Below are 27,502 nucleotides of genomic sequence, written 5' to 3' on the forward strand. Positions count from 1 at the left end.
GCCTTTAGTTCTGAAGGGAGGTTACATCAGACTCAGGTAATTTTTTTTTTCTTCCTTCATCCCAATATACTACCCTAACTTGTATTACAGGAATTTGCACGTATGTGTAATTAGGGTTAAAAAAAAAAAAAATCGGCCTCGAAATCGTATAAACAGTCCCGAAGTGCCTACCCCTGAGGAAACATGGCTGCAAGCCTGCCGCCTCCTTGTCTGGTACCCAGCTCCGGCCGAAGACGTGCTGGCCACCAAGGGTTAACTGCGTTCGCTCTCCTCCCGCCCCGCTCCCCCTCAGGCGCCGCCATGCCGGTTCCAGCCCGGGGCTAACGCAGCCCGCGGGGTACCGCTGGGCCTCCCCTCAGCCAGGTCGGGAGCAGGCTCGCTCGGGCGCTGCGCTGATGTACAACTGCGTGTCGCCCTTGCTAGAAGCGCGCATTCACCTTGCGGCAGGGCCCCTAGGTAGGAAGGGAAGGCCCTGCGGCCCGCCGCTGCCCCGCTGCGAGGCCCCTCCCCCCTCCGGCAGGCACCCGCCACACCGCTGCCTTACGGCCGGCTGGCTCCCAGCCCCTCCGCGGGCGGGCACGGTAACGACCGGCCGCTGCGCGAGGCGGGGCGGTGGGCGTGGGCGTGGCCGGCCGGGTCGCGCCGCCGCCTGCGCAGGCGCAGAGGCGCAGAGCGGGCCCGGGGAGCGGCGGGGAGGGCGGGGGCGATGCGGCCGGCGGGAGCATGACAGGTGGCGGGAAGCGGAGGCCGCGCGGGGCGGCAGGCCCGGCCGGCGAGCAGGTGGCTGTTAGCGGGGCCGGGGCGGGCTGTCGGGGTAGCCGGGCCGGCCGGCGGGGCCCCCGGGGTGGGGGTGGGGGCGAGCTGCCGGGGCCGCGGCGGTGTGGGGCCGTAGGCCTGAGGGCGCGAGTGCCGGGTAGCGCCAGGCGTCTGCCTGCCGCTGCCCTCGTTCTGGTTCGCTCCGTAGCTTTGCGGGAAGCCCGCGGACACGTCTCCGGCACGGGGGCCGCTCGCCTCCACCGGGGCTTCTCGCGGGGGACCCCCGCGTTCCGGGTGCGCGGTGGGCAGCAGGGGCGGCCGGGGCTGGCGGTACGGCGCGGTGCCTGGTGGCGGCCCGCCTCGGGGGTGACAGTCTGCCTCGTTGTACTGGCCTAGCGAGAGGAAACAAACCTTGGTTTTTGAAATTACCAATTTTTCTTTAAAACGGGGGTCATGATTCCTACCACTCCTGGAAGTGTTCTGTGGGAGTGAGGTAGTTGAGGTTACCGCTATAGCGGTGTGAGCGCTTGAATGGAGGTTTCGTAGCCTGTTGTGGTTTGTGTTACGTTGTTTTTTAAAACAAATGTCAAGCTACTTTTAAAATGCTATGCTGTGAACTGCCCCACTTCATATCTTGAACAGCAGAGTAGTTCAGAGAGCACAGACTTGGAGGATTTTTGTTATGTCATTGAAACAAACATGACAAAATAGTATCCCTAGTTCCAGCTGTTTGTAAAACACAAGTTTCTGGGGTGCAAGCTGCTGTGTCATTGGGAATGGTAATTTTAAAATAATTTAAAACATAGCAATCCCAAGGTTTAATCTTAGTCCTTTGACAAAATAATAAAAGTGCTTCGGTTGATTATATTGACCCATTAATATTATAGTAGCGATTTGCCATTTCATACGTATTTAGCACATGTCTCAGATAATGCACTTCTAAGGGATTCTGTTCAAAGTAGATCTTCTAATATATATGCTGGCTTAAGTAACAACCATGAATTAATGGTCTTAATCATTGTTCCTCAATTAATACAGAAGCCTTGTAAAATCCTTCAGTAGAACAAACAGAAAGCAACTAAATGAACTTTGGGTTATTGTTTTTTTTATCTGCAGTGTGAAAAAAATGGAGACGTCAAGAAGAGAAGGTCAGATCAGGCAGATATTCCCGATAGTCTTCGTCAAGAAGCAGAAACATGCTATCGACTTAGGCTGCCTGAAGATTTCTATCAGTTTTGGAAGTTTTGTGAGGAACTAGATCCTGAGAAACCAAGTGGTGGGTTTTTAGATATTTTTTGCCTTTTCTAACTCACAGAAACAACCTGAGAGCAGGCAGACTTGAGGTGTCAGGTGCATTCTAGTGCTGCTTCAGTTTTCAAGTTAAGATGCAGATGTTTACATGAGTGTAAACAAGAATGCTGGAGATAATCACAAAGATGTCGGTACACTTCAGGCTTCCTAAAATATAATTACTTAAATTGTGTAATACAAAGAAACTAAATATTGTCTAACTCTGCCTTTCTTGCAAGTACATTTAAAATGTTTAGTATGGAACTCTAGTTTCCTTGTATCTATCCAGGTTTCTAGTTCCCCAAATGTATTACGTAACAGAATGTGGCATCCCTGGGTGCTCTACATGTAACGGTTCCTTTTAGAATCCTAGAATGGTTTGGGCTGGAAGGAACCTTTAAAGGTCAATCTAGTCCAACCCCCCTGCCATGGGCAGGGACACCTTCCCCTAGACCAGGCTGCTCAGAGCCCCATCCAACCTGAACTTGACTGTTTCCAGGGTTGGGGCATCTACCACCTCTCTGGGCAACCTGTTCCAGTGTTTCCCTACCCTCATTGTGAAAAATTTCTTCCTTGTATCTAGTCTGAATCTACCCTCTCTTTTAGTTCAAACCCAGTACCTCTGGTCCCATCACTACAGGCCCTACTAAAAAGTCTGTCCACGTCTTTTTTTATACACACATAATACACCCTTTAAGTATTGAAAGGCTGCTGTAAGGTCTCCCCAGAGCCTTCCCTTCTTTGAACTGAAAACGCAACCCTTTCAGCCTTTCCTTGTAAGAGAGGTGCTCCAGCCCTCTGATCTCTTTTGTGGCCCTTCTCTGGACCCACTCCAACAGGTCCACGTCTTTCCTATACTGAGGACTGCATGGCTGGATGCAGTACTCCAGGTGGGATCTCACCAGAGCAGAGTAGAGGGGCAGAATTTCCTCAACTGCAGCTGCCCGTGCTTCATTTGATACAGTTGCCCAGGATACAGTTGGCGTTCTGGTCTGTGAGTGTATGTTACTGGCTGATGTCCAGCTTTTCATCCACCAGTACCCCCAGGTCCTTCTCAGCAGGGCTGCTCTCATTTTCTTTATCCCCCCAGCCTGCGTGGATATCAGGGGTTGCCCCAACCCAGGTGCAGGACCTTGCCCTTGGCTTTGTTGAACCTCACGAGGCTCACATGGGCCCACTTCTCAAGCTTGTCCAGGTCTCTCTGGATGGCATCCTGGCCCTCAGGCATGTCAACCACACCACTCAGCTTGGTGCGTTCTGCAAACTTGCCGAGGGTGCAGTTGATCCCACTGTGTATGTCATTGATGAAGATATTAAACAGTATTGGTCCCAGTACAGACCCCTGAGAGACATCACTTGTCACCGATCTCCGTCTGGACATTGGACTGTTGACCACTACTACTTATGAGAAGTGTAATAACCTAACTCTTGAATGAGTGAAAGCTGTCTGAATATAAAGAATGGGTCAGCTTTCCTTGTCAGGTAAACTGTGTTTGACTGCTTGGATTTGTGGAAACTTTTGATCCTTGAGTGACACGGGAACTTCTGGTTTAGACATGCACCCACCAGAAGGTAAACCAGTTCATGCATTGCTTTTCAGATGCGCTTATGTCAAGTGTTGGACTTAGGCTGGTTGGACCATATGATATTCTTGCTGGAAAACACAAAAAAGCAAAATCAACAGATCTGAACTTCAATATTCATTGGAGATTCTTCTATGATCCCCCAGAATTCCAGACTATACTTGTTGGGGATAGCAAAACACAGTATCACATGGGATATTTCAGGTATTTTATTTAATATATACTCTTGCTAGACTGTAACTATGTGCAGCTCTTTTTTTTTTTTTTTTTCTTCCCCCCCTCCTCAGTATTTCAGAATTGTGTGCTATCACCAAATAAGAATCTTTCTCTTCTGTGATAAGGTATTAACATGTAGAGGCATGAAGCTGGGTTAATTAGCATTGATAATATACAACTGTGGGCTGGCTTCAGGGGCAGTGGGTTGGCCAATATAGATAAGGTGCAGCTGTGGCTGGTTCTGTTAAGGGGTTGGGCAGCCAATGAAGAGAGAGCAGCTGAGGAAGAGAGAGGAGGAAGAAGCAGAGAGAAGAGAGAGAGCGAGTGTGCGTGCGTGTGTGCGCGCGCCTTGGGTGAGGAGAGACAAGGAAAAGGCAGCAGAGAGACTGGCCTGAAGACTATGTTGTTATGTGATGGTAAAAGACCTTGTTGCAGCTGGCTAGTTTGGAGAGTGCTGCGACATTAACACATGGGTTGATGTTTTTTATTAAAAATGATCATATATATTGGAATTGAAGACTAGATTTAAATATTTGTTAAACTACTTCCCCCAGCCCTCCAGAGCATCTTCACTTACTGATTTTTAACTTTTTGCCATGATAATTTGAGGAAAAAGTCAAGCCTTATGAAATAAAGGGAAAGTGTATTCTCTCTGCGTGTATTGATATACAAGCTCCTTTCAAAACCATGCTGTAAGATTTTTAGAGCTTTTGATCTGAGGGCTTTGCTTGGTAGGTTTCTGAAGGACATGGCAGTATGATGCGGAGGCAAATTAATTTTACTTTGAAATAGGAGAAATGGACACAGCTTGACTATCTGTGTGTACTTTTTCATGAATAGGGATGTGCCTGATGAGCTGCCAGTGTGGGTTGGTGCAAATGAAGCCAAGAAGGGCTGTGTGATTTCACAAGTTGGTGATAATGTCTTTGCCGCAGTCAAGTAAGGTTCATGTTTACTTTTATTTATAAATAGTAAGAGTAGAGGAGAAACTGTGGTGTGGAATAATGTAGCTAACTTACTATGCATCTTCCTTTCTCAAGAAACCCTCACTTATTTTCTGCTCCTGCTAGCAAGTTTTGAGGTACTGTCAAAAGCCTTAGTAGGCTTCTTGGCAGTGTTTTCCCTTTACAAGTAAAATAGATGGTATTAATTATCTCGTTCTTTAAATATATTGGCAGGGATGGGCTCTATAGGGAAAAAAAATACCTGCTGGATGTGTTGAAGTACTTCTTAAGTAAAGGATAAGTAAAGAAAGGGCACCTGAAACAGTGGTGAAGGAAATCTGATGAATAGCATCAAGCTCTTGTTCTTGCCTACATAAAAATACATTACTTCTGTATATAATGAATATCTACAAGAAGTACCATTTCTGACCTGGGGCAGGATAACATTTATATGGATATGTAATTCAGTATGATTCATGAAGCTTTATGTCATCCTGCATCATGATTGTAAACAGCAATTTCATCACCTGTCAGTTAAAAATGGAAAGCTCTCTAAGGATGGATGTGTGTCAGTAAGTGAAAGCATACTGAATAGTTTCTGCAAAAGAACCCTTGTGTAGTGCAGAGTTAAACGAAGACATTTGTTTTGAAAGCACCATGATGAAACTCATAAATATGTATTTATGTGTGTGACTTGGGTGGCAAACAGTGTATATGGCACTGAAGCAGCAAACTGAGTTCTCAAATTAGAAAGATGAGCAGCTACTGAGGCCAGGAAAATCTTCAGCACTTTCTGGTTGCATAAACTGTATTGTAATGCAAATACGGATAGGAAATGCCAAAGTACTATCTGTGCCAAACTTTTTTCTTTCTTGTTGTTGAGAGGCTTGCATTCCCAACTCTATGTGTATAAATAAACCCATGACTGCTAATCTTCATTATAAGATTTGGAGGTTTAGTGATTAGAAGGCTATTCATTTGTTTGTTTTCTGTTAAGCTCTTTTAAGATGTGTTTCTACTGTTTGCAGATTATTTTTGTCAAAAAGACTGAAGGAAGTGACCGATAAAAAGAAAATTGCTATTTTGAAAGACATAGATGAAAAACTATCAAGAACAGCAAAAGAACTGGGTTATTCTCTGGAACAAAAAACCATGAAGATGAAACAGAGAGATAAGAAAGTATGACTTTCCTGATCCACTGGAGAGGACTAAGTTCTGTTAAACCTTTTTTTTTCCCATTTACTTGCCTGTTTTGTTTTTGGTTGGTTTGGGGTTTTTTTTCCTCCTTCTAGTTGGTAAGGATGCTTCATTTAGGAGTTCCCAGAGCTAATCAGTTTGCTTTATAAAACTTCAGGAGAGAGAAGATAAATACAACTGTGTTCCAAATAATAGGATTAAATCAAAACACTTTACTCTTGTAAACCATAGCTTGGCATTCAGTTAAAGGAAAAAAACAATAAGGGAAATAATCTAAAAATGAAAATGAATGGGTAGCATGGAGAAAACTGCTTCAAAGTGAAGATTCATGTAAACAGTTGGATCAGATCTACTAGGAATAGGACTGTTAAGGATGATGTGGTTTAGTAACAGAGTTTTCTTGCATAGCTATCAGAAATAATTATGGTGGGAGGTGACTAAACAAATGTAGTACAGCGCTACACAAGTGAGTACAAGGATTCCTAGAGTTCAGAACTTGACTGGAGTAGGTTGCAGTTACTTTAAAATTTAATACTTGAAAGTAACTGCTATGTAGTTTGAAAGTGAGTTGATGTCCTGGAGTCTGGACAGTATATTGGCTTTAGTCACCAGCAGTCATTTAGCGAGGCAAGTGATATTATGTCACTGTATTGACTTACGGTGCAATATTCAATTTCCTCTCTCTTTGTTTAGGTGGTGACCAAAGCATTTCATGGAGCAGGCCTAGTTGTTCCTGTAGACAAAAATGATGTTGGATACAGAGAACTTCCCGAAACAAATGGTAAATGTCTTGTTTACTCTATTCTTCTGCTTTATTTAAGTAAACAACAGCCTTCAGTCGCACAGCTACTCTGCAAAAACCAAACTGCATTCATCTTTCCCACTCGGAAGAATATGAGCCGTGGGAGTAAAAGGCAGAAGTCTTGAACCATCACACTTGACGTGAAAGTGTTTTCTTTAAATGAACCAGATGAGAATCAGTGAAACATGGTAAATTTGAAATAATAATTCCTGAGGTAATAGTTTAGATAACCTTCTCTTTTTTTTTTTATTGGTGCAGCCATGCAGGAAGTAGATCAAAAAAACCAATCTACATTCAGGGCTTTGTGGGTTTATTTCTTATCCCTCCTCTTCTCCCGGCATTGTTCTAACCAGAGTCAGTTCCTTGAGGCAAATTCACCACACAAATGCTTGTCCATATGTGGGGAACTGAGATGGAGGGGCATGGGGCAAGAATGAGCAGCAAAGGGAAGGGGGAAGCTTTTTCACAAGCAGCTCAGGGTGTGCCCACTTGGTCTTCCTCTTAGCATGACACACAGGTATGTTTTTGCCACGAACTACTTGTGTGCAATAATCAATTTTTTTATCCAAACATCTAAATATTTTTGCTTTTGTTTTTTGCAGCTAATCTGAAAAAAATCTGTAAGGCCATTGTTGATGCTCCTACTGATGATGAGAGACTGAAGGCCTTTGCACCCATTCAGGAAATGCTGACCTTCGTCCAGTTTGCTAATGATGAATGTGACTATGGAATGGGGTACGAACTGGGAATGGACCTGTTTTGCTATGGATCACATGTGAGTACTACAACAATCATACTTCACAAAACTGAGCATTATTTTAGGCACGGACAGGGAGTTGTTCTGTGTTGTAGATCTCTATTCCCAACTCTATTGCATAATTATCCCTAGGAATCACAAAAGTCTACATGAATTACGAAGGCTGTTAAAAAGTCACACTTGTGACCTCATTCCACGTTGAATTTAAAACTGCTTGTGTGAAAGCACAATCCTGCAATCCAGAAGCATTTAAACAGCATTTACCTCTTGTGGTTTGATGTGCGTAAGACAACGAGTTAACATTAGACTCGTAAAAATGCAAAATGTCTAATCCAGATATACTGCATAGCTGCAGACCCCATCCCCAACTACTTGTATAGGCACAAGCACTCACACTCGACTGGATAAAGAAAGGGACTGACCTTTGCAGTAACCGCAGCTGAAAAAATGTGAACGCAGGTCAGTTGCCTAGCTACACTGCTGGCATGGCTGCATAAAAGACCTCCCACCAGGTGTCTCTGGTTCTGTATTAACAAGGAATCTCATAAATATAAGCTGATAGACTTACTGGTGCTTAATCACACATAAAGATTCTAGTCAGCACTTTTTGTTCTGCATTAGCCACTGCCCCGTTGATGAAAAGGGTCATGTTTGTAATGAATCCATGGCTAGGAAGTAACATACAAAAAAGCTTCAACACCAGTGCGATATTATGAACAGATGGTTATAGAAACACCCACGCAGAATAGCTACTTTTACTAAAACTAGTGTTGGATAAGGGGTGCTGCGAAGCATCGTGTAGAAAGATAAACATCTTGCAATACCAAATGTAGGCCCAGAAGAATTGTGCTAAACACTAGTTAAAATATTTAGCTGCTGAAATGAAGGAAAATTCATGGCTCTTTCCATATGCTGTTACATTAGTAATGTGTTTCTTAGATTCTCTACCCTGTTCCCGTAAGTTCCCTACAGCATCTGAGAATGTGTTGTATTTTTGTCTGATAACCTGCTGATTTAGGACTCCTCCTTCAGTGACCGTGCTGCTTCAGCTGCTTAATTCCTTCTGAGGTCTAGAAGGGCAGTGAAGGAAACGGTTACTTCCAGTTGGTTGAGTAGGTGGAGGCAAACCTCCATCTTTCACACTTCGCTCAGCATGTATGATTAACCACTGACGTGCTCCTGCAATGACAAATTATCTTTACAATACTGTGATTGGTCCTGATACCTATCTTACGCAGCAGTCTGAAAGAGCCATAATTTTGCAGCGCTTTTCTAAAAATAGAAACCTTACTACATCGTCTAGTTTAGTAAACAGAAAGGAAAAACAGTTGCTTCGCACATAACTGACACCACAGTTTGGTGCCAGCATTTTTGCCTACCTGTAGACACTGAGAGCTGCTTTGCATGTGTGACTAGAGCCCGGCTGTCCCCTTGCTCACGGAGCCAGAAGACACACTGGCACTTTATCTGTAGCCAAAGACCTGGAAAGGGACTTAAACCTCTTCCCCTTTGTCGGGGAGGTGTAATGGACTGTCACGTACAGTAACCATCACAGGTGCTAATTGTGCTCTTGGCACTGGAAGTACCTAAACGCGGCCTGGGTGCCTTAACGAGTTAGCGTCACTTGCAGCGCTATAAATAGGTTTCCATCCCTCCCCCAGCGGCTGGGATAACCCGGCCCGGCCGTGCCGCGGCTGTCACCGGTGTAGCGCGGGGGCGGCAGAGGGAAGGGGCTGGGATGCGGCCAAGCCGGGAGGCGAGGCAGCCCCCCAGCACCGCCCGGTTGTCCCTCCCTCTCCCCGCAGTACTTCCACAAGACGGTGGGGCAGCTGCTGCCGCTGGCGTACAGGCTGCTGCGGAGGGACCTCTTCGCCGAGATCATCGAGGCGCACCTGGACCACCGCCGGCGGGAGGCACCGGACCAGCTGGCGGCCTGAGCCGGGCCGGGGGCGGCGGGGGCGGGGGGCCTGTGCTCGTGCTTTTTTTATTCTTATCATTATTATTACTATTATTGTTAGGTCTGGGGTTTTGTACTCTGTGGCGGTGCCCCCTGCGGTCAGTAAAGCTTTTCTAAGGAAGGAGCCGCCCGCCCGTGCTGCTGCGGGGGTGTTGGGGGGGGAGAAGTGGTGGGGGGCGGGGAGGGACAGTGGCGTTGGGGGGGGAGAAGTGGTGGGGGGCGGGGAGGGACAGTGGCGTTGGGGGGGAGAAGTGGGGGCGGCGGGGAGGGACAGTGGTGTGGTGTGGGGGTGAGGTGTCCCGCTGCGCTCGGGCCGGCACGGCGGCCCCCGCCCCACGGCCCCGCTCCGGCCGCGCCTCCGCGGGGGGGGCTGGTGGCAGCAGGCGCCGCGGGCCGTAACAGCCGGCACTGGGCGGGCGGTCGCTGCACGTTTGCTACGGGAACCCGCGGGAGCTGGGGCGGCGATGTCTCGGTGGTGGTCACGGGCTGGTTCGGCGCTGCTCCGTTGCAGCCGGCTGCTTCTCCGCACCCCCCGAACCCCCCTTCCTTGGTGCGGGTGGCCACCGCTGCCGTGGCACGCTGCTCTGTCCTGCCGCACCGCGCCGGTAAAACACAGCCAGGGACGGCGGCGTTCGCTTCTGCAGCCTGACTGCGCTAGGCCTGGGCTCCGTCTGCTGTCTGGCTGAACTAACGGGAAACAAACAGGATTTAAAACAGCTAACTGACACAAGAGAAATGAGAAATTCTGCTGCAGTTGCCACCGAAACAGCCAGGTGAAATGATCCTGTTTTCACTGATCTGGACTTCTGAAAACAGAAGTGATTTTGTACAGGGTGCAAAGTGATTTTTGAGTTTATCGCTGCACTGCTCAGTTTTCCTGTTACTTAGGCCCGAGCGTTTTGCTCTCAGGCAACCACTTGACCTAGCAGTCCAGAAACCAATGGAAAATGACATTTGCTCCTGGCTCACCAGGCCTGCTCTCAGACAGTGACTTCTATTGTCGCCGCTCAAGTGATTCGCGATGACAGTACTACTGACAGAAGGAACAGGGCACTAGCCACATGCTCAAATTTCAAAGCTGCCCCTACTTTTTAGCAAAGGACTGTACCTCCAAAGGCCCCTTCCAGCATAAACTTAATATAGAATTCACAATGTAGAAGTGCATTACTTCTGTAAATTTGACAACCCCACCCCTTTCATTCAACACAGAAGTGTTTAATTTATTCAAAAATAAGCACAAGCACACAGAGACTTTAATGTTTTATACATAAGATAGGTGCTTTCTTGAAAATTCAGTCTTGCTCCCCATTACTCCTTAGGTTCAAAGAAGAAGAGACCTTCATATTAATGCCCTGTAAATTACACAAGTAACCAAAAAGTACTCACCTCTTGCACAATTTTTTATTTTTTTTCCAACCAGAGGTACTAAAAAGGTACTGTGGTAGAAACTACACAATCCTGGCTTTTAGACAGTAAAAGCATCACACGCTTCTATTATAAATCAGGAAGCCAACTATTCTATAATTAAAACAGATTTTTTTATATGTCTATTTTGGAAAAATATTATCTACTACTGATCTGTTTGATTGGATTGATTTGGCTACTGATGTGTAGCCAAATACCAGGCAATACAAAGACTACATCTCCTCCTAAAATTCACTCTTTTCTTAGCTAGCTGCTTACTGGTGGTGTATGTAAAATTCCGAGCTGTTAATTTTCTCTCAGAGAAAATTAACACAAAAATCAATACAAACACCGTTTGTGAACAAGGAGAAAACATGACAGAACAGTAAGTGGTCATACAGAAGTTTTTAATGTTTGATTAAATCATCACAGTAATCAGAATTTTTACTGTAATGATATGCAGCTCTACCACACTATTATAAATAAAAACATTAAGATCAATATTAAATACAGCTCTAGGCAACATCACAGATTAACAAAGAATGCATTCTTCATGAACCAGTAACTGAATGGTTTAAAAAAAAAAAACAAAAACCAAAAAACAAGAAAAAATGCTGACACTTTTCCCCTCCCATCCACCACGTATTTTTTTTTCTTTTTTTCAAATTTGTAACTTGACTAAGGCCCTAGAAAGTTTAACATTAGAAATTTTTCATTGCACAGCACAGGCACACATACTTACTTTGTTATCAGAACCTCGCATTTATGTTTACCAGAAGACATTTTAAATGTCAACAGGGAAAGAAAGCTTAGCAGGTAAGAAGAGTAAACAGAGATGCACAATTTATTTGCAGCACTGGGGATCCATACTGAAATTATAAAACACAGCTGGGGTGTGAACTGTACTTTAATTCGGACAGTACAGTCTGTAGAATTAGGTGCAAGTTAATACAGTACACACAGCAGGGTTTTATGAGAACATCAGACATGGCAGAGGTTTCAAACTAATTTAAAGCAATTCTTATACATGTAGTGCATTTATAGTCTTCCACTGTAGAAAAAATTTAAGACAACAGAAATCAGCATCGCAGACAACTTCCAGAGCCGCTGTCTGTAAATGGGCCAAATTCTGCTCTTTGTGAAGTTTCTTCTGCAAAGTTTCTCCAGGCTTACGCAACATAACAGAACAAATTTTGAACTGCTAGCACTGACTTCACGTGGAAGGACACAGCTAGTTGCTGCAACACTCCCATTTCGACACAGCCCACTTCCCTGTTTCACTTCCAAACCCGTTTTTAATACAGGGGCTGATCACCATGAGCCCAGTGGCGCATTTCACTTTCTACTGGTTCCAGTTGCTGCAAGAGATAGACGATGAGATGTAGAGATGGTAGTCTTACACTCCAAAAAATTGGTAAAAATTCAGCAGAGCACTTAAGCACAGGCATCATTACGGAGCTTCCCAAAAGTACCAGAATTTCGGTTCAGTATGTTATTGTACTTCACATAAAATCATACCACGTACTTTTACTAAACAACAGTTAGGTAACTGTGATGAATGCCTTAGAGATGCCTAGGATTATTATTTTAGTCTTCGGTCATTTGTATTATTGGAATTTTTGCAGTCTTGTGGGCATAATTGTTAGAAGAAGGAAATTTTATCTAAACCCATATTATAATGCATAATTTTTGTCCGCCAGATTTCTTTTTTCCTCCCTACTTTAGGCTTACAGCATTACCTCTTTTCCTCTGCGTGTGTTCGTGATGGCGGTGGCTTGGTAAAGTGAATATGAAACAAATTAATCTAGTGACTGGAAAGAAAAATGTAAAGAAGTTAGGGATGTGTCAGTTCACCTGCTAGCATGCGTGTTGCTGCTGATTTTTGAAGTCCTGCCAAAGTTTCAAGTACTGGATTCAGTTCTGCCCTGCTGCTCATCTTCTGTGGCTACGTATCATTTACACCTCTGTACACTTGAGGAAAAAAAAACCAAAAACAACGAACCAACAAAACACCAGTCAAAAGCAATCTATTAATTATAGTTGCTTTCTTCCTATTATTTTTAAAATAAAATTTTAATATTACTGTTCCAGTTATCTGCTAGTAAAGGAAAAAGGAAATCTCAAGGTAACGGCAGTGAAAGTTACGTTTGAAAATGATCTTAGATGTATGTTGGATCATAAAGAAACTATTTTGTTTAAACCCTTCTAGTTGTAAACATTTGCTAATCCTCCATTACTTGCAGAGGATTATGAATTATTCTATAAAAATCACATTAAAAATGTAATTAGTTATGTGAGATATTAACTGATTAATATTTAATAATTTTAATCCATACAAATATAAATAAAGAATGGTAAAACTTCAAGAAAAATAATATACATTTAGTGCAAGTTATGAGTTACATTTCTTCCTACCATGTCAGCAGTGGAACGTCTTTTGTGGAAAAGGAAAATAAAAACGACCGCTCTCAGATTTTTATGGGGGGGGAGGGGGGGGGGGGAAGGATCTCCAGTGTTGTAGCATGCAATTTTTACCAGATACACGTATACAGAATTGTTCCAGCTCTTAACTAGTAGAATAGCAGTATTCTTCCTTGTACTGCACAACATTGGTATATATCATAGTGTTTTCAATAATACAAAAATTGCATAAGACCAGGTCACCTTATCGATATTTTCTGCAGCAAAAACAGTATTTTTCTTTGAAACTCTAGTTTCCTCTGGTTTTAATTTTTCTCATATCATGACAGCACATGGGTTGAAAGAAGTCTTGCATGGTTCTTGCAAGATATTACCTGTTCAATCTGGTTTTGTCGCAGTGGATCTGTACTGCCCCAAGCATTTCATGATGTACAAACTTACACGTTTAATGGCACAAGAAACACCTCCCTTCTTGTGATCAAACCTCAGTAACTCACAGTACATCTCAATATGAGAAACAACTGCTTCAAAAAGGGCACACCAATTTTAACGAGGCTTTGTTACGGCTCAGGAGAGAGAGAAATAAAGCTCTTCTGGAATGTAGAAAGGTGACGTGTAATAATTAATACATTTCATGAGTTAACACAACAGTTTTCAATGGTAAAAAAAGGGCAAGACCTTTCAGTCTCCGTAAGATGGCTCAATTCAGAACGATCCCTCCAGAAACAGGGACTAGTAACACATCTCTTCAATGCTGAAGTACCAGGCTGGGGCTGGAGAACTGCGCCACCTCGCATGGCTCACCCACTGCACTATCATGGCAGACCTGACGTCTCGGGACGCATCCAGTGCAGGACAGCAGCTCTCCCTTCCCACGCTCCCATCCGCCTTCCTCCTCGCCACATTCTCCCCCAGACCAACTCCTGATTTCCAGCAGCACTGTTATGCAAAAACCCAGCTCTCAGCTCTGATTTTAGAAGTATCTCCCAGACTAAAGTGTTGTGCTATTCAACAAATGAACCTCCTCTTCCGTTTCCTCTCTCTCCTCAGCTATGGGTTTCAGTTGAACATTATTGAGGCGGGGTCTTGGTTTGCCGTCTGGGCCATATGACGGAGGATATCTTTTTTTGTTATAATGCCAAGGAGGCGCCTGAAAAGCATAAACGGAAGATCAATATTAATCCAAGCAGGAAAATAATAAAGCAGAACAAATCTGTAGCCAAGTCCTTTTTGTTGACAGGAATGGAGCACAATTAAACCAGCCTCATTTTCTTATTTAAACAAAAACATTTTATTCATCAAAATGTTGAGGAACCACCGGTTTGTTAAAAGACAGCGATGCTGAGACACCATATCAGATGGTCTCTGACAGCTGTAGTCTGTTTTAATGAAATACAAGTGATACGAGTAGAGCCCATGACAATTTTTATTTCACTTTTTGTTTCTACAAAAATGAAATTTTGATTAGCGTATGCCAACAAAAAAGTAACAGAGAGGGACAAAGAAAAGAAGAGGTATGAAAAAGAAGTGATATTGATCCCATTTCATAAGGGAGGCATGTTCCAGCCTAGCCATCAGAAGTGACATATTGCTTGATGGCCCAAAATCCTAACAACAAATCAAACTCCCCTTCCCTCTGTTTTTAAATTGCAACGATCCTTCCAGTCTGACAGACTGGCTCAGGCTGAATGTATTCATAGGAGCACGCTGTATCGGCCATGAAACTTTTGTAAAGTAAACAGCAGTTAACTGGTTTTTGGAGTTCACAGCTTTAGAAAATAAATTGCTTACAATAAAAGAAAATTTTCCTTTTCCAATTTAGATACTGTGCTCTTATGACAGGGTCTTCATAGCTTTTAAAGTTACAAATCTGCAAAATTTCAAAAAGGGTGAGACTGTCCAAAAGGATAATATCACAGGAGAAGCAAAGAGCAGAATGGATGAGCTGCTGCCCTTGTTATTCTGGTTAGTACATTTCGTTTTGTCTTATTAAAGGACGCATGAAATACTTGTGAAATATTAGCATAAAATGAGAATGTAATTAGCATGTTTTGCACATAAGCAGTTAAACTTGGTGGGTATGTTTAGTAGAGATGTAACTAGCAACCCATGTCCAAATTAAGACAAGGTCTACCATCTACCTAAGGTTAGTTCACAACATCATGGTTAAAACAGTACCTAGATTCTGAAGTCAACAGTCAAACACAGTAGCATGCCACTTGGTGGCTTAGGGTATCACTGAACAGTTTATAAAGGAGTACATTAATTGCTGTAGGTAACAGCAGCAGAATCACAGGACTTTACTAAAAATAAAGAGTACTTTTGAAAAACGTTGATAAAGGGAAGATCTAATGCTACAATACATTAAAGACACGCTTGGCTTTGCTTCTCAAAAGATGTGATACTTTGCTACTTAACAGCTATTTAAAGCTGTCAAGATCAAAAAAAGAGATTGGCATAGACAAAAATCTTAATTTGCATTAGGCAGGGAAAAAGTATCCCTAGCTGTGTGCTTTCCCACCTGGGGAAATCAGCAGATCCAACTAGATGGATCTATGTGATCTCAAGAACAAAAATACCAGAAAGTCTATTGTTTACGTTCCTTTAATGTTGTGACTAACAGTCTGTCCACGTTAACAGCTTGATTTCTACAAAAGGATTTTGCACATAGTTTTATGGTTTAATACAAACTTTTAGCATAAGATGATTTCATTGTTCAGTTGATGACATAAAGGCCCTGAACAGTTCACAAGTTTCATGCTTCCTGACTTCTAATGTGTCTAATTATGAGATCTGATATATCTAATCACCAAGGGTTCGACGTGCTGCTTTAGTTGCTCGAGATGCTCTAATATGTTCTTCTTTGTGATGATCCCCAAGACAATCCTGAAACAGATCATGTTATGCTAATAACTGTGTGTGAAATAAAATAAAAAAAAGTTCTAATCACAATGAAAAAGGATTAGAGCAAAACTAAAAAAAATAAATTAAAATTAAAAAAAAAAAGGTTGCAGGAAAGCTAATGAGATAATTAAATGAAAAATGATTTGAAAGTCACTACCCTTTCCCAGACACTGCTTTTTTTTCTTTTTCTCCCAAAATGCTGAACACAACTGGATCTTCAACCACCCCAGAGCAGTACGTTTCTCAAATCAAGCACACATCAGGGAAGCACACTTCATCCCTTCCCCCCCAGATTCCTATCTCTTCAGGTTTTAGAGGCACTGAAAACTAAAATCCACTTCATTTCCTTTGTTTAATTAGTTATTTTCCCCCACACATACAGATAATTATTTGCATTTTAACAAGCCACCGCAGAGAGAACAAAGTAGTAAGTCTGTTAAGTCATAGCAATTGCGGTTTGAAGCTGCACTATAGAGCAGGGCTATGTGGTGTCCCTACAGACAGACAAATTCAGACAGATTTCTCATTCATAACAGTATATGTCAAGAGCAACTCCCTGGAATGGATATTCTGGTACAAATTAGGAAGAGTGAGGCTCAGTCTCTCCCCCACCCACCCCCTCAGCACCAATTCCTGCACAGTTCCTATTCCAATCTGGATCAGAACCAGTAAGCTGATAATGTGTCTTTATGTGAGCATATTCAATCTGCAGGAAATTTGCTAAAATATACATTAGTCCTTGATGTTCACATGGCTGTATGCCGTGCCTAAATACCACTAGTACTAGTAGTTACTATCTGATCTTGTTGTAATGGACAGCGTGCTCATGGAATATCACAGCTTTGTAAACTGAAGTAGGACAACAAATATGAATGTTCGAAAACATCAAATCATTAAAGCCATCCATACTTGCTGCTACCTTATTGTAAAAGTTAAAAATTTATAGTACAGTTTGACATAGCTTTGCATGATTAATCTTTAGTTGATTTTAACATCAATGTTAATGTTTGAGCTCTCAACCAGAACAGAAACTAAGAAAAAAAGTCATCATAGTAAATATTCTTCATTGAAGTTTTATCAGTTCAAATTCACCCCCCCAAAACAAGAATAACTGCATGTCTGCACTGACTTCTAAGTGTCAGATCATGATGTCCTTTCCCCATCAGAGAAAGGTTTTAACAGTCATTTATGCTTCTGAAAACATCTATCTGCCATTCAATACAGGGATGCATTGAAGAAAAAAAACCAGGAGAACATTTAAAATAAATTTGTTTTAAAATAAATCTGAAAAAATAAACTTGGGGACTAATGCGTTATTTAAATATTTGACACTTAGAGCAGCAGTCCTTTTGCCCACAGCAAAACAAAGTCAGTCCCACCCATATTTCAGGTTTCTTGGGTTTTGTCCTATGGACATTGATCCTAAATAACGTGCGTTAGCAGACAATGTTTCATTCCCCAGGTGCCTTAAAAGACATGCTAAAGAGAAAGCAAGATACTATGGTAGGAGCTGCAATGTCATGTGTCAAGTGTTTAACGCAAGAGATACAGGAAAGCAGAATGTTAAAGCAACAGCTACACAGAAAAAGATCATGTAACAAACAAAAAAAAAAAAAAAAAAAAAGAGTAGCGTTTTAGGTAAGAGGCAATTATATATAAACATCTCTGTTTCCATCTGTTTCCATGTCTAAGGCTGATTAATTTAGTGGGTTGACATGACAACTCCCTACAGTTTCATTTACAAACATTCTAAATCTTAAAATTACTTTATTGAAATATTTTGAAGTGTAGAAACAAAAGTTGCAGACTGAAGTTCCAGAACCAGTAGCAGTTATTTAGTTGTTAGTATTCCAAAAACAAGAGTTTGGTGGTAATCACCATCACTCCAGAAGAGGAGATACTGACTGCATCATTTTCTCCCTTACTTTTTATGAACCCAGATATTTGTAGACATTCAATAGCTGACACATTGCACATTGCCAAAACATCTATAAGAACAAGGAAATACTTAGACTGTGCACCACGCAAGACTGATTTTTATGAGACAAGTTGTGTCTCCTCCACATGTAAGTTAAACACACAAAACTTGCTGAATGAATGCTAATTATTAACCAAACATCTTTAAATGACTGAATTCACCTGCCTGCTTACTTGGAATACAAGGGAGGAGTAAGAATTTAAGAGAGGTGCCACAGCACGATGCCTTCTTAACAGAAGTTAGGGTCCTCGGTTGCAGCACCAAACCTATGGGTTCAAATACCGTGATCCTGGAATATATCCGGGTTCAAATACTCTGATCCTGGAAATGCAAATTACCGTACCTAACAAAATGAACAGCATTGCTGCCACTTCACTCACCCGTTGTGTGTTACAAGGCACTGCCTCAGACCCAGCTTCCGGAAAATATCCACCACTATTTCCATTGGTGTGTGGTCTGTCACGGTGAAAGGGCTCATATCAAGTATGCTTCTAAGTTTCAAAGGTCGAGGGCTTTCTGCTGGAAGCGATGGGGTATGCTGGGCAAAACAGACCCTGGAACTGCCAACAATCCCTTCCTGCTTCTTTCTAGCACTTTCTTTAAGAATAAGAGAGGAGGGGAGAAAACAGCAGAGGAAGAATTTACATTCTTGGAGTAAGACAAGTTAGTGCAAACAGACAGATCAATCAACACTACCATACTGATGTTATTCTCTACACATCAATATTCTGATACATGCTATTTCAATGTGTTTCTATAGTCACTGCTTTATCCCTAAGAAGTGTTGGTACAGAAATCACAAAAGCTGTCTACCATACAGCTCTGGCCATTCTTCGGCTACCAACGTTCTCACTCCAATAACTAACTTCTATTTACTATGAAGAGGTGGAAAGACATCAAAAATAACATGTAGGAAGCACACAGGCGACTGCTGAAGAAACTGTCCAGGGCAAAACAATCTCAATTGACAGCTCCCCTGTCATGATTCCAACAGCTGTAAATATTGTTGGTTTGAAACCAAGGTTCCCATTTCTGATCACTCTGGAAGCGCTGTCTTCTTGTTTATAATGAATTTATTTACCTTCTGGGAACAGGATCCTCCTCCTTTTCACATCTTCATCACCTTGGTGACAACCGCATCCTTCCCTCTACCCCAAACTATTTTACACAAAACGATTCTCTCAAGCCAGCCAAAATCCAAGACTAAGCAACTTGCACTACGCAATCTCAGCAGCCGAAATGAGTCTTACCTGTGGAAGTCTATTATTAGAAGAATGTTTAGCTATTCTCTCATTTACTCTTAAGTAAATGCAAACTTAAACTAGTATGCTGTCCATAATAATTTCCAAGTTTTGGACATTTCCTATACAACCTACATAGTGTCATACCATAGTATACACAGTATGAAGACCACAAGCAAAATTTTCACTGAAGTAAACAGTGTTGTGTTCACAAAACACTTTTTAAAAAAATGAGGAAAAGCCTCAAACCAAACAAAAATCCTGGACTAGATGGTGTTTTGGCCTATTTCAGTATGACAAGTTTTGTTTTTATGACAAAGAGATTAACATTTTCTCCATTTCAGAGCCTGCTATTGAAGATAATCATATACTACAATAAAGGAATGGGCAGCCTGTATGAGGTATCTGAACCTGAACTAAGTCTAGAAACACACAGAGTAAACTCTGCTTTAAGCTATAAAATCATATAAGTTGGCATATGTAATCATGCAACACTGGAAGATACTTACCTATTGCAATAGTTAAATCTCTTCTTAGAGCAAAGCCCACTAGTCTCTGAGATTCTTTTGACATAATAACAGGAAAACCATTATAGCTGGTTTCGTTGATCAAGTTTTCTATGTCTTCAACTGTCATATTATCCTGCGTCAGAACTGCTAAAGGTGGATCACTTCTTCGAGGTCTCATAACATCAGCAGCCAGTGTTGTGTGAGTAAATTCTTCCTTTGCATCCAAGAAAGGATATCCATTCAGTCGGATGTGTGCCTCGTAGATGCCTTCCCTACCAAAGGCATCTCCTACCCACTTACTGGTCATGACTGCAGCCATTAGGGGCACAATATATTCCAGCCCTCCTGTTAGCTCAAAGACAATAACTACCAGGGACACAGTCATCCTTGTCACACCACCTGCAAGAAAAAATGGTAGCCAGTAACATTCTAGTATCAGATAACAACGAATTTAGGATTTCCTGCCCTCCTATTGAGAACTACAAACATAACTTTGCTGTTAAGAGTCATCTAACAAACGTCATTCTGTAGAATACAAACAGAAGCAGACAGAAAAAATGAACTCAAAACTTTTAGAGGTTAAAAAAAAAAGAGAGAGAGCTAGCTTGAAGGGAAATTCCTAGAAAGTGAGAGAATAAAGGGATTTGAAAAATATGTGCAGCTATTTGAAGTAAACTAAGGGTAAAACTACATACTTCTACACGCCTAGGTTAAAAAAAACTGAAGTGCAAGGAAATCCAGTAAGATAAGAATCTGAAAAAAGAATGGAACTTATGCAGGGAAGTCACAGGTAGCAATTCAATAACTATGCTGTCCAAAGGATTAGGAATTTAATGCTGTTGCTGAATCACAAAAGCTAAATAGAATTCTGAACTGATGAAAAGAAATCTTTCTTGGACAATGGGAGAAGGCAGGGATTATATTTCTCTTTTGTTAGTATTCAAGGTTTTTTTTCTGCCAAGATTTCTGATGCCCTATCTTTATCAATAAAATAATATGATCTTTCTTTCAATATATTCAAAAGTTATTCAAATTGAACTATTAAAAAAAAAATCAACAACAGAACAAACAACCTCTCCAAAAACGACATTTGTACCACTAGTTTCTTTGCTCCAATGCACTTTTCCTTAAGGAAAAGGTCTACTTTTTGCAGAATCTTTACTAATAGCTTTTAAATTCAATCTCTAAGGCCACAAAGTTATGAACTGTGACCAGAAAAGACCTTCAAAAAAACCTTTCCTAGTTTAGGTGCCCAATTTAAGCCTCTTTCCATGAAGCTGATTTTCAAGAGTGTGTAAATCAGGCTTTTTAAAAATTCCTCAAGCTGGACTCCACAAATCATTAGACGTTTCTGAAAGGTTTTTTTGCATTATGAATTTCAAGAATATTTTCTGCAATTTACATAAACGTGGCAGCTGATCACAGCACCTCCTTGTAATAATTTCAACAGTACTTGACTCTGCAAATCCTCTACTTCATACATTTCAAGAAACTGGTATTTGTTGACTGCTGTATTAACGACAGCTCTTGATACCAAAAAGAAAAGGCAAACACTATTTAAATTCTTCTGTTTCTCATAAATTTGTCTTACATGTTATTCCTAAGATCACAAAGACCTGACAGTCTCACGTTGAGATATGAATGTATTCTTCTGAAGAGAGAGAAGTCCATATAAAAAGGTGTTTAAAAACTGCACATTAGTATCTCCTTTCATTCTCTGGTCATTAATTTGGCAACATACAAGAATGAAAATACATTATTTTCATAGCTGTATTTTATTTACCTAAACACGCAGCAGCACCAACCATGGCATAAAGACCAGGTGTAATACAGTCAGCTCCAACTTCACACCACTCCTTGAAAATGAACCAGTCATGATGGTAGTAAGCCAGCTGCTCCACTGCAATTCCTACGATCCTTCCTGCTATTGCTCCAATTGCCATACTAGGTATGAATAACCCAGACGGAACCTGCAACAAAACCAGAACTGATGTCATGCTGATGGCAACATACTTGATGCATCACTTCACAAGTCTCCGTCTCCCCACACACACACACCCCCCCCAAAAAAAAGAGATGCAAATGCTCAAATGGTCAGGTTAAAACAATGTAAATTGGCTTTGCCAAGTTAGTAAAACTTAACACAGTGCTATTGATACTGCTGATCAACCTGGTTAGTTGAACCCATTTTAAGAGCACATTTGTTTATATTTTACTGTACTTAAGAGCAAATCTATCACCAACACAGGACCATAAACTAGACCCTCGTGCCAACAGCACAATTCTTACCATGTGTGTCCAATCTGAGCTGTGCTACTAGTACTGAAGTCTTCCTTACTATTTCCCACCTCCATTATTACTTCATGTTCCTCTGAGCAAACATTCACTTACTAAACAAGCTTTGCACATAGATTTGCCTTCCCAAATTGCTTCCTAACACTGCTATAAATTAAGATGGCCAACTAAACAGGTGACTTTTTAAAAAGAGGTTTTGCTTACTATATTGCAGTTTCCCATACAAAGGGGTGTATACAGAATTCTAAATACACTAAGAGAGAAACAGGCAGGACAGCTCCCATTGCAAAAAGTAGACAATGTATTACTGTATAAAAACACTCCCACTGTAATTTTAGTTATTTGAACAGTTTTTCTGTTATTAACTAAAACCTGCAAAGGGCCACACAGCCTTGTCATACCAACATGTCTTAGTAAAATACTATTGCAAGTCTTGCTTTTATCGGCACCTTCATAAGGAATGAGGGTTCACCTGAGAAACTGCTGTTGTGTATCTTTTCTCCTCCTTAGCAATGTTTCCAAAAAACATACTAGTGTCTACGTATCTCATTAAAGAGGAAATGCCTGCTGCTTCTCCTCACAGTAGTTAGTATAAAAATATTTTCTACTGTAACTGAGGTGCAGATCTGGATACAATTAAGTAGCAGAATTTTTACCTTTTCTCTAAATGCACCTAAACCCATGCTGTCAAAATAACTTCCATGAAAAAAACTGCACTCCTGGTGTAACATGACACATCATTTTTTTCTACTGTACAGCTGCAAATTTTAAGTATTGTGCAATTCCAAACTATAGGTTTTGCCATGGAATCCAAACAGCTGGTGCAGAACTGTATTTCAGAATTAATTTGCAATATTATTATTACATTGCCAATATTTATGGTTGCAAAAATTATTTCTAACAGACAAACCAAGGACAAAGAAACATAGCAAACTTTATGTTTGAAAGCCAGCAGCATAGGTTTGGGGGAAAAACTTTAATAATCCTTTATTCCCTTCCTGAATTACCTAATATTTCAATGTTGATAGAGGTATCTATTCAATGCTATCGTTCTGGTGTAATACCCAAATTCTGCATTTATACCACTGCTGTTACATCCCACAAGTAATTATGTATCTAAACCCCTTTCTAACTGTTAAAATCTCATTCTTCTCCTGAGTGAAATTCTTGGTGAACAGTTCAATAGCACCCTGAAAAAAATAACATTTCAGATATAAAAGTAATTGAATCAATCTTTGAAGCTGCCTCAAATTCTAGTTTGCTACAGCAGTAAGCCACAGAAATTCAGTCTCCACATGGAAATTACATCCAAATTATTTCTGGTCCTTTGTTAACATCTAGCTCCTGCTCTTCTTTCCATTACATGCAGATAATGGTTACAAGTCTAACTGTAGTTATGATTTTACAGAGTGATTTTAGATTTGTTTGCATAAGCCTCTGAATCACAAGTCACGAAGCAAAGATGAACACTCACTGAGAAGGATCAAAGAGAAGAAGTTTGGTTCTACCTTGTCTCAGCTTTCTTCTCCAGTGCATGCCAGCCTAACTGAAGTTATACTACAGAGGAAGCACGTAGCACATACTGTGCTACCGTGTCTGTGGCACATGTATCATCTTCGAATCAAGCAAGAAATCAGGATTTAGGTACAACTTTCCATTTCTTTGGTAGCGCAGCTGCATACTGGTCAGGTTCTGAGGCAAAGCTGTAATCCCACCCCAACTGTTGATCATCTGCACTTAGACACAGTAATGACTCTCCTGATAATAAGCAGTACAGTATACATACAAATGCCCGGGGAAAAAAACCAAACCAAACCAGCTACTGCCATATCAGCTTCCTGATGATGCTTGCTCATGGCAGTAAGAGCAGCAGAAATCTCCATACCCCACAGGCAGCAGCTAAGTTACTTTGATCACCTCACAGGAAAACAGTTCCTGTGGGGCAGATTGACTTTGCACATGGCTACAGCTCCAGGAACAGCCCTGGAGAGCCCAGAAGGTCCTTAACAACGATTTATATGACAAAGTAATACATATTTTTTTATTTATTTTGTATTTTCTCCTCCTTTCATAGAAATAAAGCTTAAAATGCAAATAAATGTAACATTACAGTGACATGCCCTTCTCCAGATAAGGCCGATATTCTAACCATCCATACGCTTTAAAGCTTCAGAGAAATGTATGTAGCACAGTCCCATCATTAACAGCAGCATAACACCACTTGCCCACTGGCAAAGTAATAAATACATTCTTACAACTTCACAAAAACTTCTCCACCAAATTCCACATGCTGACGTTCTAAGAAAATGAACCAAAACCAAATGAAGTGTAAGCTCTACCATTCTGTAATCTAGTGAATTCTAATACACAAAGTATGACCATGTGGTGACAAGCCCATGAGAAAGAGCCAGATGCACAAAACCATGAGTGGTAAAAAAACATTATAACGCTTAGAAGGACACAGCTCTAGATATAAATGAAATACAGCGAGTAAATACAAAACTATACAAATATATATCAGATAGGAGTGGTCACGTTATAGAAGAATATCTGAAATTTTGTCTGTGGAAGACTAGCATTTCAAACATGCACAATGGATTTCTCTTACTCATCAACCAACAATGGAAAAGAACTTCAAATAACAGACTGCAACTCTTTGAAAAGATCAACACGTGAGAAAACACAGTATTTTTCTCTCAGTTACGGAATGACAGAATGGTTGAGGTTGGAAGTGACCACTCTAGATGGTCTACTTCTGCTCAAGCAGGGTCATCTACAGCAGGTTGCCCAGGATTGCATCCAATCAGGTTTTAAGTATCTCCAAGGATGGAGCCTCCAGAAGTTCTCTGGACACCCTCTTCCGTTGTTCAGCCACTCTCAAAGAAGTGTTTTCTTATGCATGCAGTTACACGGAACAGCAACGTAGACTGAGAAGTCAAAGCCAGTTTAAACACAAACCCTGCCTAGTGAGCATCCTACGATATGTTTGTGTTAAGACACAGTTGATAATGATGTACCTGCAAAAAACTGTGAAGGGAGCCTGACAAGGCAGAAAATGATGAAGGCCTAACAGTTACATGTCATTCACTTGGACAGAAGCTGAAGAGAGCTCCAAACCAGTATTATGAAATGACCAGGAAAACCAAAAACTATGGTGCTTTGTAACGGAGAAGAAATTCCCATCAGTCACATTAACAAAGCCCACTTTCTAGTCATGACACTCAGTACTGGAAATTTCAGGCAAGAAATCATCACCAGCTCCCTTTGACAGTCCACAGGAATTACATTTATGTGATGAGGAGAGGGGATTTAAAAAACCCCAAACAAACAAGTTGTTCAAGAGGTACAGCCTTTTCTTCTTCCATGTAACACCACTAGGGAACCTGAGTGGTTATGTTTGAACTCAGCTCTTAGCAATTTTACAATCATCCTTATCGTTGAATCAGACCCATACAGCCAGCCAGCCATACAGTTATGGTTCACTATTAAATATAGCCTGTTTCTATTCAGCTGAACAAAGTGCTAGTTTGAATTAACCTAAACTTGTTTTCTACAAAACTTGCTTCTCAATCAAAAAGATTTTTTTAAAAAGAACCACACATGAAAAAATTTCTATAAACAAAGCTGCTAGCTTTGAGAGATGGAAAATGAGAAAGGCAACAACTGTCACAACATATGATACAACCACTACATTCACACTTACCTTGATACCAAAGGTGAAGACTGTCATGATTATTTTAAATATGAGTGCCAAACACAACTGCCATATAGCTGAATAGACTCCAGTGCCTGCTGGACGGTCGGGAATATCGTCTACTATCTTGCTTGCATTCATATCATTTCTGTAGTCACAGAGGGAGGAGGATTCTAACGGCCCACAGTCTGTGAAGAGCTCTTTAATAAGCTCACTGGTGTTTAGCCTTGTATAAGGATTAGGAAATGCAATGACAGCTGTTATTGCTGCAACAATAATAACCTCCAGGACAGGATACTTCCCAAATTTTGTCAATTTGCGTCGACGACACCATGCAATGTTTGCTCGGATGAAAAACGCTCCCCAGAGCCCACCAAATACTCCCAGAAGAATAAAAGGAAGCAGTTCAAAAAGGTACCAAGGAGTGTGATATTCCACATAAAAAAGAACTAGGCGGCTATTACCAAAAGGATTGATGGACCTTAAAACAAATGCAGCCACTAAAGCAGCAAAAAATGATCTCCATAAAGTTTTCAGTGGGAAATAGTAACTGACCTGCAAAAAGGAATACATGAAAATTATTAATGATTCAATTAAAAATACTGGAAAGAGCAGGCTCTTGCACATCTTAAAGTACTGCTGCTCACATGGTATATGCTTAAAAAAAAAAAAAAAGTACTTTTACACTATCAGTGTTATTCCTATCACTTGGAGCACTGGTGCTCCAGCACATAGTACATTTTTAACAAGTTCTACAACAATTCATACTTACATTAGTTTTTAAGTTAATACTAAAGCAGTACTGAAACTACTGCTGTTTAAAGACTGTTCAGAAATACTGCATAGTAATTTATGTTTAAAAGCTTCTCTGTTCCTAAGCATCTCTTTCTAGCATTAAGAACCAGACTATGTACTAGCTCTTCTCTCATATTTCCTGCGAATACTTTTTCATCTCCATTCAACCTATGCCAGAAGGTTTCTGGCAGATGTGTTATTGTTATGAAGTACAATTAAAACATTAAAAAAAATCCTCAAAACAGAACATGCAACTTCATACTTAATACCCACTTTTGAATTTCAAGCCCGATTTGAATTTCAAGAGTTTTCTTCTAAGCTTTTTTTTGAAAATTTTTTTAGCAACAAAGGAATTCCTCAAGATCCCCTAGCAATATAGAAAAATTATACATTAAATAATATTTTGCTTCCTTTTTCAATTCAGATTTTTAGATTTTTTTGGTTTTCTTTAAAAATGCTAATGATCTAACATCCTTATGTATTTTGAAAACAACTAACGAAAACTAAATTATTACAAAATATTTTTTTAAGAAGGGAGTTTGGCTGCCTTTTTAATAATTAACATTCAATTGCATTTAGTGTCTGAAACTAAGAAAAGAAATGTTTAAAAACTTGCTTTGCAAAACCATCAAATAGGTTTCTAAAGCCTCTTTTAAAATGAAAAAAGAGACTGATTTTTATTTATTTTTTTAAGAATACACTCCTAGAGTGAAAAACTGCTGTATCTGTATGTAAACTGTAACCATTAACAGGCTCAGC

At 40.9% G+C, this 27,502-nt stretch overlaps 2 protein-coding genes across 8 annotated transcripts in view; one reads left to right on the forward strand and one right to left on the reverse strand.

Annotated features, from left to right (window-relative positions):
* Positions 1-664: 664 nt before the first annotated feature.
* On the forward strand, positions 665-9,624 carry LOC102049865 (histone PARylation factor 1). Its single transcript, XM_055700194.1, has 8 exons — positions 665-780; positions 1,873-2,032; positions 3,647-3,833; positions 4,686-4,784; positions 5,818-5,968; positions 6,680-6,767; positions 7,391-7,563; positions 9,351-9,624. The coding sequence occupies exons 1-8, from the start codon at positions 724-726 to the stop codon at positions 9,480-9,482; spliced, it is 1,047 nt and encodes a 348-aa protein (XP_055556169.1). The 5' UTR covers positions 665-723; the 3' UTR covers positions 9,483-9,624.
* Positions 9,625-11,296: 1,672 nt separating this feature from the next.
* The window catches only part of CLCN3 (chloride voltage-gated channel 3), a 70,828-nt gene continuing 54,622 nt past the window's right edge, over positions 11,297-27,502 (reverse strand). For 4 of the 7 annotated variants that reach the window (XM_055701858.1, XM_055701820.1, XM_055701830.1 and 1 more), the window contains 6 exons: positions 25,958-26,503; positions 21,743-21,929; positions 19,960-20,358; positions 18,590-18,806; positions 16,138-16,213; positions 11,297-14,477 (listed from right to left, as the gene is read on the reverse strand). In XM_055701858.1, the coding sequence (XP_055557833.1) occupies positions 14,319-14,477; positions 16,138-16,213; positions 18,590-18,806; positions 19,960-20,358; positions 21,743-21,929; positions 25,958-26,503 (1,584 nt within the window). In that variant the 3' untranslated portion in view covers positions 11,297-14,318. Of the gene's footprint in view, positions 14,478-14,735; positions 16,214-18,589; positions 18,807-19,959; positions 20,359-21,742; positions 21,930-25,957; positions 26,504-27,502 lie in introns of those variants that run through there. The other 3 variants (XM_055701853.1, XM_027799904.2, XM_055701844.1) reach the window with 2 other exon arrangements.

Source organism: Falco cherrug, chromosome 1, assembly GCF_023634085.1.
Source record: "Falco cherrug isolate bFalChe1 chromosome 1, bFalChe1.pri, whole genome shotgun sequence".
In the NCBI taxonomy this organism is placed as follows: domain Eukaryota; kingdom Metazoa; phylum Chordata; class Aves; order Falconiformes; family Falconidae; genus Falco; species Falco cherrug.